The sequence below is a fragment of the Camellia sinensis genome, chromosome 4 (assembly GCF_055761805.1).
Source record: "Camellia sinensis isolate YWXY chromosome 4, ASM5576180v1, whole genome shotgun sequence".
NCBI lineage: Eukaryota > Viridiplantae > Streptophyta > Magnoliopsida > Ericales > Theaceae > Camellia > Camellia sinensis.
Genome location: NC_138964.1, coordinates 36,616,633 through 36,628,599, shown reverse-complemented (window position 1 = coordinate 36,628,599; position 11,967 = coordinate 36,616,633). Strand labels below are relative to the sequence as shown.

Here is an 11,967-nt window from a genome sequence, read left to right as displayed (position 1 = left end):
AATTTTAATTATTTTATGTCTAATTATTTTTTTTTTTAACTCTTAAATGACTTACATTTGTCCAGGAATATGAGATTTCCATAGAGAAGTGGATGAATCAGATTCCTACTTAATTTGGGAAAATGATTCATGTTCAAATAAATAATCAAGAATCACTTTCTCATTCCAATCCGCTCCAAACGCTAGAATCATAGGAACCCGTAATCACAATCTTATTTGTCCTCAAGATTACAGTCATTCAAACATAATCTAAAAGAATTGTCATTTCATAGGAGGATATGATTTCATTTCATTCTATATTCATTTCAATGAACTAAATATCAGATAATTACTTTTGACTCATTAAACAATTTTTATACCAAGAAAAAAATTGATTGGAATCCAGAGAAACTATTATGTTGCAGAGCAAGACATAAAATATACATGTACAAACATATTAATATTTTTTTTTTCTTGGGCAGGTAGCGAAGATACTAATATTAATACATCAAAAGAATAAAATCTCTGAACAATATGTAACTAGTGAATAAAAGCTTATAAAATGACATCAAATAATGATTAAAAAAAAGAGTAATGCTAGGGATACCAAATTTTCTACCAAACAAATGACCAAATGTCTCATATGGGTGTGTGACCCACAAAATTGCGGACCCCACACCCATATGAGACATTTGGTCATTTATTTAGTAGAAAATTTGAGACCTCTAGCATTTTCCTAAAAAAAAAACTTAAGACTTAAAAGCCTATGATGCCCACAAAAACAAATATGGTAATCATTATCGAACATGGGTGACACCTCATAGTTGAAATTTTAAACTCCCCAAAAAATTCAACTACTCCTAAAGTTATTATAAATATAATGTCCCTTGTACTATAGTTTCCCTAAAAATTCCCTAACTAGAAATTGGATTCTCTCTCTCCTAATGAGTCCGAGCCACGGTATCATCACCATCTTCTTCTACCTCATTCTCCTCCTGGTCTCAAGTGTCGATGCCTTCACGAGACAAAGCACGTACATAAATTACATGAATCAATTTTTGGCTCCTCAAAATGCAGCTCGATCCGCCCTGCGCATGCAACCATTGGCATGGGACGTGAAATTGGCGCGTTATGCAAAGTGGTATGCCAACCAAAGGCGATTCGACTGTGATTTGAAGCATTCCAATGGACCTTATGGGGAGAACATTTTTTGGGGGAGTGGCAACGACTGGACCCCGGCTCAGGCGTCTGCGGCGTGGGTTTCGGAGCGAAAGTGGTACAATTATGGGTCCAATTCATGTACTGGTGGACAAGAATGTGGGCATTACACACAGATTGTGTGGAGCAGTACAAGGAGAGTTGGGTGTGCCCGGGTGACTTGTTCTGGTGGTAGGGGTGTCTTCATGACTTGTAACTATGACCCTCCTGGGAATTTCATTGGAGAAAAGCCATACTGAATGGTTTGTTTTTTATTTTGTTTTGTTTTGTTTTTTGTTTTTTTTTTTTTTTTTTTTAAGGGTATTGATCAAAATGGGATGTATCATATATGACCCTTGTAATTTGGTTTTTGAGGAATTTTTTTGTTTTCCATTTTGTAGTAATAATGTTTATCTTGGAAGTTCTATCATAATAACAATACCCAAAAATAAGCTATCCCCCAAAATTTTTGTAAAATCAAATATGTAAATTTATTAAAAGTATGGCCATACCTCAGCTTTGAATCTACATTATATGCTTTAATTTTTCTTAAAAACCTTTCAGATTTATTTATTTATTTATTTATTTATTTTTGGAGTGCATGTCTATAGACTTTAAGCTCATTGGATGTGTTGGACCATTTTAATATCTTATATTTATTTATTTATTTATCTTTTTCATAAATGAGATTTCATTACTTTGGTAACCTCTTGGTCATAAATGGAGATTAAATAGAATTCATGAACTTGGTTAATGGTCATTATTTTGGTGTAACCATTTTTTTTTTATTTAATGGTCATTACTTTTTGGTGTAACTGTAAGGTCCTAGTGGCCTATAAATAGTCCCTTTCATCTACTCTTTTCTACACCACTAACACATCAACTATTTTCTATACAAGGGAGATTACTAGCAAAGAAGGGTATTTTATTGGTGGAGTTTTGGGTTCACCATCTTGTGCAGAGTTGGTCTGAACCATACGATAAGTGGTCGGGCTGTTGTATCCTGGAGGGGACAAGTCATAGTTTTGTGACTGCTGCATCGGTATTGGGGTTCTTCCTACCGCAGTGGGCTTGATCTCCTTAAAGAAAACGAGATATTCGTGCCTCAGCCTGATCTATTTGTATCTTATTTTCTTTGCATCATTTATCAATAAAATATAATTTTTTCTAATATTTTCACCAACAATTTTAAGGAGATCAACCATGGAACAAGTATCAGAAAAAACCAATGATGGAATTGAAGATCTCAACAAGCCTTTCAAGTTCAAAGGAGTTCATTTTAAGAGGTAGAAAGGAAAAATTCTTTTTTACCTTAGCCTTTTGAAAGTTGCATATGTTCTTACCGAAAAGAATCCAAACAAAATCCCAACCGAGGTGATGAATAATGAAGACTACGAGGCACATGAAGCAAAAGTGGCTTCCTATAATATAGATGAGTATAAATGTCACTTTTATCTCTTAAATTTCCTTGCTGATTAATTTTATGATTATTACTATGACACCACTTACACTTTGTCTTCTATTAATTTTTGGCATGCTCGCTTGTGTCATATAAATAGTAAATATGTCGGAATCATGAGTAGTTTAGAGTTAATTCCTAAAGTGACAAAAAATTTTGAGAAATGTGAAGTTTGCAGTAAAGCAAAAATTATCAAGAGGTCTCATAAAAGTGTTAAAAAAAAAAATACCGAATTGCTAGAATTATTTCATACTAATTTGTGTGAGTTTGAAGGAATTTTAACTCGGGGTGGTAACTGATATTTTATCACTTTTATTGATGATTTTTCAAAATACACAAACGTATATTTATTAAAAAATAAAAGTGATGCTTTTGAGAAATTTAAAGAATTCCTTCTCGAAGTGGAAAATCAATTCGGTAAAAAGATTAAAAGAATTAGAAGTAATAGAGGCCGAGAGTATGAATCTATTGGATTTAACTCTTTTGTTCAGTCATTGGGAATTATCCATAAGACTACTCCACCATATTCACCTTCATCTAATGGCGTAGCTGAAAGAAAAAATAAAACGTTAATTGACTTGACGAATGCTATGCTTATTGATTCAGGTGCTCCCTTAAATCTTTGGGGCGAGGCTATTTTGACAGCTTGCCATGTGATAAATAGAGTGCCACACAAAAAGACTAAAATTGTACCTTATGAGTTGTGGCGAGGGCATAAACCAAATCTAGGTTATTTGAGAGTTTGGGGTTATTTAGCTTTTGTGAGGCTTGCAGATCCTAAACGATCTAAATTGGGTGAACGAGCTATCACATGTGCTTTTCTTGGGTATGCATTGCATAGTACAACTTATAGATTTTTTGATATGAAAAATAATATTATTTTTGAATCAGGTGATGCTATTTTTCATGAAATAAATTTCCCTTCAAATCTAAAAATAGTGGGGGTCAAATAATTTCTGAAAATATTTTATCTATGCCTAGCTCTTCTACTCCTTCTCAAGTTTTTCAAGAAAAAGAAAATTTTCAAATCCAACCAAGAAGAAGTAAACGAGCTAGAGTTGAAAAAGATTTTGGCCTTGACTATTATCTTTACAATGTGGAAGAAATTCCTCTTACAGTGTAAGAAGCTTTATCATCACCTGATGCTATTTTCTGGAGAGAGGCTGTAAATGATGAGATAGACTCACTACTTTCAAATAAAACATGGAAGCTAGTGGATTTACCTCCAGGTTGTAAAACTATTGGGTGTAAATGGGTCTTTCGTAAAAAATTTAAACCGGATGGAACTATAGATAAATATAAAGCGAGGCTTGTCGCTAAAGGTTTTAAGCAACAAGTTGATCTTGATTTCTTTGATACTTTTTCTCCAGTTACTAGAGTTACATCCATTAGACTGTTGATTGCAGTGGCTGCAATTCATGATTTAAAAATTCATCAAATGGATGTAAAAATAGCATTTTTAAATGGAGATCTAGATGAGGAGATTTACATGGACAAACCCGAAGGCTTTGTGGAGCCTGGCCAATAAAGCAAGGTGTGTAAGCTAACTAAATCCCTTTATGGTTTAAAACAAGCTCCTAAACAGTGGCATGAGAAATTTGATTCCTGCATGCTTGAGGATGGCTATAAGACGAATGAATGTGATAAGTGCATATATAATAAAACTTGTGAAAATGCACATGTGATTATTAGCCTATATGTGGATGATCTACTTATCTTTTGCTCTAATTTGCTTATTATAAAGGAGACTAAAAATATGCTTAATAGCCACTTTGATATGAAAGATCTTGGTGAAGCCAATTTTATTTTGGGAATTAAAATTATCAAGACTAATGATGGTATTTTTCTTGATCAGTCGCATTATGTTGAGAAAATGTTAAAGAAATATAATTTTCTAGACTGTAAATATGTTGTTACTCTTTTTGATGCAAGCATACATTTGTCTGTTGTAACAAATGAAAAAGAAATGATTAATCAAAAGAAATATGCTAGCATGATTGGTAGTTTGAGATATGCTACTGACTGTACTAGACCTGACATTGCATATGCTATTGGAGTACTTAGCAGGTTTACTAGCAAGCCAAGTCGAGATCATTGGCTAGCCATGGGAAGAATTATGAGATATTTATCTGGAATCAAAAATTATGGTTTGTTTTATAACAAGTATCCTGCGGTACTTGAGAGATATAGTGATGCCGATTGGAACACTTTGTCAGGTGATTCTCTCTCTACCTCGGGTTTTATTTTTACCTTGAGTGGTGATGCTATATGTTGGAAGTCTAAAAAACAGACAATAATTGATAATTCTACAATGGAAGCTGAGCTTATAGCGTTGGCTTCAGCATGTGAGGAAGCGAATTGGTTAAGAGATTTGTTACATGAAATTCCTTTTTGGGAAAAACCAATTCCTCCTGTGTTAATTCGTTGTGATAGCATTGCTGCTATTGATAGAGTAAACAATCATTTTTATAATGGGAAATCTAGACCTATTCGAAGGAAACACAATAATGTGAGATCCTATTTGAGTAATGGCATCATAACTGTGAATTATGTAAGATCTTGTGATAATCTTGCGGATCTGTTAACCAAGGTCTTGGCGAGAGATAGGGTCTGGAATATATCGAGTGAGATGGGTTTGAAGCTTATAAAATCATAAACCATGTATGAGACCTAGGGACCAGAGATCCTGTAACTAGGTTCAATGGGAAGAACGAATCATATGGTGGTTGTAAAAAATGCACTCTTTAATATTTTGTTATCCATCCCTATGATGTAAGTGCATTTGTCCTGTAATGTTGGAGGGTTGAGTTTTTATACTCTTAATGAAATTATGTAGCTCTTGTTGAGTGGGGTGTGTAAATTACAGGAACATCCTTGACAGATTTCACCTATGTGAGCTTGAAAGTGGGGCCGCTTTCTATGAGAACAAAGCTTATTCTCAAATATGCTCATGAAAACTGGGATTAGCACAAGGCCGTAATGTGTTGCCTATTAAAGCTCATGTCAACACCTGGACTATTATGTGTGAGCAATAATACTTTATTTCCCCTAAGCAGTCATAGTTCAAGTTTGAGACCACTACTGACTCTGGAGTAGAGGTTACTATTTCACTAATGCAAGTTCAATGCAGAGCACACCTTCATAATGCATACTAGCCTACCTTTGTTTGGTAATCTCTCTTATTTTTATTTTTATTTTTTGATATTAAAATGAGTGGGGGATTGTTGGACCATTTTAATATCTTATATTTATTTATTGATTTATCTTTTTCATAAATGAGATTTCATTACTTTGGTAACCTCTTGGTCATAAACGGAGGTTAAATATAATTCATGAACTTGGTTAATGGTCATTATTTTGGTGTAACCATTTTTTCTTATTTAATGGTCATTATTTTTTGGTGTAACTGTAAGGTCCTATTGACCTATAAATAATTCATCTCATCTACTCTTTTTTACACCACTAACACATCAACTATTTTCTATACAAGAGAGATTACTAGCAAAGAATGGTGTTTTATTGGTGGAGCTTTGGGTTCACTATCTTGTGCAAAGTTGGCCTGAACCATACGACAAATGATCGAGCTGTTGTATCCTGGAGGGGACAAGTCATAGTTTTGTGACTGCTGCATCGGTATTGGGGTTCTTCCTACCGCAGTGAGCTTGATCTCCTTAAAGAAAATAAGATATCCATGCCTCAACCTGATCTATTTGTATCTCATTTTTTTTACATTATTTATTAATAAAATATATTTTTTTCTGATATTTTCACCAACAGGATGAAAGAAGAACTTTTAACAGCAATGCTCCGGCACTATAATGTGTGATTCTCAAAGAAAAGCTATTTCCTTTAAATATTGATTCGCATGGATTGTCTTCAAAAATTTTTTTTTTTTTTCATGTAAAGGTGGTCGATAGATTTGTCACAAAAAAAAAAAAAAACAAAAAAAAACAAAATGGTCAATAGAACTTTACTTAATTAACATCTAACTTAAAGTTGACGTGAGATCTGGTTGAATTACACAATTAATTAAAGTTAAAATAAACTCTAATACATTAACTCTTTGTGTTTAAATTATAAATTTGGGCATAAATTTAAAAAGAAAAAGAAAAAGTGAGAAATGAAAAAAAAAATGTAGTTTATATTTCATTTATATTTTTTACACATTTTTCTTTCTCTTTTTTATTTTTTTAATTAGCAAAAAAAACTTTATTAATGAAAATCAGCATATCATTTTTCTCTCTCTTACTAAATCTATGATCAAAACGCAACCTTAGCAAGCTAGCTGATGTGTGAATCAAACAACCACTCTTTTTTTCTTTTTTGATCTAATAAAAAATATTTTTATTGATGATATAAACATACATTGCCTATAAAGATACAATAATAAAGAGGAAAATGTGCAAATAGCATCAAAGCACGCCAACAAGATCTCAATTAGGTTGGCATTAAAAGGCCTACCTAATCATTTGGTAGCACCTCTCACGAGTTGGTAAGAAACCAACGTCACAAAACAAACCTCGAATCGAACAGAAATAACATCAAAAGAACCACTTGTGGTATTAGATAGTTCTGAAGTACTATGTGAGGTTGCTTATGTGGTGCTTGGTGCTTTTGGCATCTGTGAAACATCAATTCGTACTAGCGTTTTGTCTGGTATTAATTATTTTAGTTAAATTAGGTAATAAAGATAAAATAAGTTAATTTAGCCAATAAAATAAATGATTTGTTTGAGAAGTTGACTATTTTAGTTGACTATTTGACCTTTTAATTATTTTAGCTTGATTTAAAATAGTTGTGTTTAGCAAGTTGATTGGCCTTTTTTTGTAATGGGCAAATGACCTACACCTCCTTTGAGGTTTAACTAAATTACAGATTTTCCTCCTGATGTTTCAGAAATTACGTCCCGTCCCCCTATGTTTATATTCACATAACAATTTAACCTCTACCGTTAACTAAACATTAAGAATGGTTAGCTGATATTACCAAAATATAAATTGATGGACGACATTGCCCCTACTAAAATCCCTTTAATAAATCAGAATTTTTAAAAAAAAAATTCAGCTAAAATCACATAACTAAAATCCCTACTATAGGCCTCGTTTGGGAACAGGCTAATTTAGTAACTTTTTGGCTATTTGGCTAAAATATGAGCTAAAAAAAAATTAGTATGTTTAGGATAATTTTTTGGTTTTTACGAAAAAAATGTGTAAAAAGTAGAGAGAAAAGAGAATCTTTGACTTTTTGGTATGGATTGTTGGCTTTTTGACTAATTTAATAATTTTTTGATTTTTTGACTAAAAAGGAGGATTCCCAAACGAGGCCCCCACTAAAATCACATAACAATTTAATCCCTTTAACCTCTACCATGTTTGATTTGTTGTTTAGAACAAAAATTCAGAATTTAAAAAAAAAAAAAAACTAATTTAATAAAAATAAATATGAAAAAATATATTTAATTTGTAAAAATTATTTCTAACCACTCAAAAGATAAAATTATATAAAAATAATAATTTTTATTATTTTTTATTTCTTAACCAAATTAATTTTTAATTTTTTTAAAAATAAATTTAAAAACAAATTTCTTAAAAGTAAACTAAACATATTCTAAGAATTTTTTGACAAGTCATTTCTTGTGTTTTTAACTTATTTAATTATTTGTTAATTTTATGATATTTTCACTATCTGGCACTACAACATATAAGAGTTTTAGAGATCAATTTTTTTTTTTTATCTCTAAAGGTAAAAATTTTGTTACAAAAGACATTTAAGGACTAATTTCCTATCGTCGTAACGATAGTCGCTAAAAGATCGCCCTGAAAAGTCAAAAATAAGGCTTTTAGAGATAAAAATTCAAAAATATCAATAATAAATAGACTTTTAGGGACAATAATTTAATCTCAAAATGGTTTATTTTTTGAGACAAAAAATTGATACCAAAAAGATAATAATTAATCACTAATGTTCAATTTTCGTTACTAAAAATATAATGACACTTTTCACAATAAAAATATTAGTCCCCTAAAAATAATTTTGTTCTTAAATTTTGGTCTCTAAAACCTTAATTTTTTTTGTAGTGTGATGAGTGTTTTTCCATTTTAATTTTGCATTTCATAACTTATTTAAAAATGATAATTTAGCTAAATCTCAGGAGGAGAATCTATAATTTAGCTAAACTTCAAAGGAGTGTAGGTAATTTGCCCTTATTTGTCAAAAAGGCAATTTAGTCAATTTATGATATCCGTTAACGGCGTTAATTGTGATAGGACGGGATGTAATTTTTGAAGCCTCAGGGAGAAATCTGTAATTTCATTAAACCTCAAGGGAGTTGTAGGTAATTTGCCCTTTTGTAATTAATTTGATGGTTGTGAGAGCAAAAAGTAAAATGATTATGGACTGGATGTTACATTTTATCTTATTAACTATTTTAACCTATTTTGTCTTTTAGTGGTTCATTTTAGCCTAACCCTTTTCCCAAACAAGACCAAAATGTCACATTTAAATTATAATCATTTTATTTTTTCTCTCACAGCCACTAAATCAACTACAAAAACAAAAACAAAAAAATACAAAAATACAAAAATATAAAACAAAATTTATCTCAAACACAACTTTTTTAGCCATGCTAACATAATCAAAAAATCCAGCTAAATTAGCTCATCTCAAATGATGGCTAACTTTTTTTTTTTTTATAGGAAAATCCTCCCTACCCTCCCGCAGGTCCAAGGCAGCGCCTTTTGCAGAGATCACCAGGATGTCCTGTTAGCCATTCCGAGCGAGGAGACTATAATCTGAGAACTTGTCCTGACCTCCCAAGACAAGCTCCACTTAAGTCAGGACTCGTACAGTGAGGGAGCATTGAACCCACACTAAGTGCTGATTAGACAACTTGAGGTCCAACCTCTTAACCAACTGTGCTTCGCCTGGGAGATTGGCCCAAAGAAAAAAGAATTAAACTCATGACCTTGGGACTTAAATCTCAAACCTTAACCACAATACTATGCACCCTTGGGTTAAATGATGGCTAAGTTGATCATTCCATGTCTCCCAATTACTTAACAAGTTATAAGATTTCCCGGAACGTCCTTGATTTCGATCACCACATATGCAATAACACATAATTACTCAGAAAGCAGGGCTGGCTTTGGGCTCCAAAAAATTGAGCACACAAAAGTTCCTAATTTTTTTTTTAGCTATTATACTAGTTCACAAAAAAATAAATATATAAATAAAATACGAAATTATAAAAATAAAATAAAAAATCTACTTGAATTTGAAAGGCCCAATAAAATTTGGTGAAAATTCAAAACTAATAGTTGTTTTTATTGGAAAAAATCAAAAAAAAAAATCAATTGATATGGTTAATTATTTTAAATGAACAATCCGTTTGGATCGTGAGTTGAAGTAAGAAAAGAAAAGAAATGATTATAATTTCTCATCATTATATTTGGATGAATAAAAAAAAAGAAAATATAGTTTCTCAGATATCTTGTTTGGATATAATAAAGAAGAGAAAGGAAAGGAAAGTATTGTATTGTATTGTATTGTATTTCATTTTACCAAAATAACCTTCCATATTAGTAATTTTGGTATTTCAGAAAACTTTCATTAAACACAATTCCTTTCTCACCAAATTTTTCCTCCTTTGGTGAGAAACAAAATATAAGTTTGGTGGGAATCATTTTCTCACTATCTCTCATCATTTCTCACCATTTCTCACTTATTTAACCATCCAAACAAGTATACAGATTTCATATTCTCACCAATTCTTTTCTTTTCTTACTAAACCCCTCCATCCAAATGAAGTGCAATGGATGGTTGTTTTTTAAATGCATAGATTGTATATAAAACACGATTAATTATACCAGTTATACATGTATACATAATTTTTTTTTTTTTTTTTTTTTTTGAGGAAAGAAGCTTTTAAATTTAAAATTGATTGAATTGTACCTCGATCAACTATATCACAAAAAAGATTGAATATATTAGTAATTTTATCAATTAAAAATGATTAGTTAATAAGTTGAATTATGCAAGTTTGATTCGTAATTTTGCAATTAAAAATATGAGAAGGGTGATTTTTGAGTATATAGTTTGTTTCCTTTTTATTTAGTATTTCAGCTTGAATTATTTTTGTTTTTTTGTTTTTTTATTTATTTTAAACATTTTATATATTTAAATAAATTTTAAAAATTATATGTATGATCAAAATTTAAATACACAATCTTTTGATCACAAATTTTTTATTTATTTAATGTATGAGAGGTTTCTTATTAAGAATTCGCTTTGACCCCCAAAATATCAAAGTTGACCTTGTCTAGAAGAATTCAATAATTACTCTAATTATTATGGTTTAGATGTGATATTTTATATTATTAATTATTTTAGCCTATTTTTTTTTCTAACGAGTTATTTTAGCCTAATCCTCTCCCATACAAGACTAAAATGTTGCATCTAAATTATAATCATTTTAATTTTTTCTCGCAACCACCTAATCAACTACAAAAAATAAATAAATAAACCAAAAAAAAAAAAACCAAAATTTATCTCAAATACAATTTTTTTAACCATGCTAAAATAGTCAAAAAGTTAAGCTAAATTAACTCATCTCAAACAAGGGGTATCGGTCATCCCATTTATCCCAATTACTTAACAAATATGAGTCAACATGTCTTACTTATAAGATTTCCCCGTTACATCCTTGATTTGAGCCACCACATAAGTAATAACACATAATTACAATGGAAGCAGGGCTGACTTTGGGCCCCAAAAAGTTGAGCCAACTAAAAATCTCAATTTTTTTAACTATTATCCTAGTTCACAATAAATAAATAAATAAATAAATCTACTTGAATTTGAAAGGCCCAATAAAATTTGGTGAAAATTGAAAATAATAGTTGTTTTTATTGGCAAAAATCAAAAAGTCAACTAATATGGTGAATTATTTTAAATGAACATTCCGTTTGGATCGTGAGTTGAGATAAGAAAATAAAAAAATAATTATGATTTATCACTATTATGTTTGGATGAATAAAAGTTTCTCACTTATCTTGTTTTGATAGAATAAATAAGAGAAAGGAAAGGAAAGTATTGTGTAGCAACCTTAATTTTTTTAAAATTATTATTATTATTATTATTATTTTAAAAATTACACAAATATTTAATTAATTTAATGTGATATTTAATTATATATAATTAATCTCAATATATATATATATATATAAATAAGGTGTTATATATATTGGTCTTATATAGCATATTATATATGTAGTATTTATATAATAAAATATAATATAATAGTAAATTAGGTTAAGGGTGCTGTCATTAGGAAG

General features: G+C 30.4%; 1 protein-coding gene across 1 annotated transcript; it reads left to right on the top strand.

The window, feature by feature from the left end:
• The first annotated feature begins 876 nt into the window (after positions 1-876).
• Positions 877-1,704, top strand: LOC114310106 (pathogenesis-related protein PR-1). The gene has a single exon (XM_028256014.2). It carries the CDS (start codon positions 924-926, stop codon positions 1,434-1,436), a length of 513 nt encoding a protein of 170 aa, XP_028111815.2. The 5' UTR covers positions 877-923; the 3' UTR covers positions 1,437-1,704.
• The last annotated feature ends 10,263 nt before the right edge of the window (positions 1,705-11,967 follow it).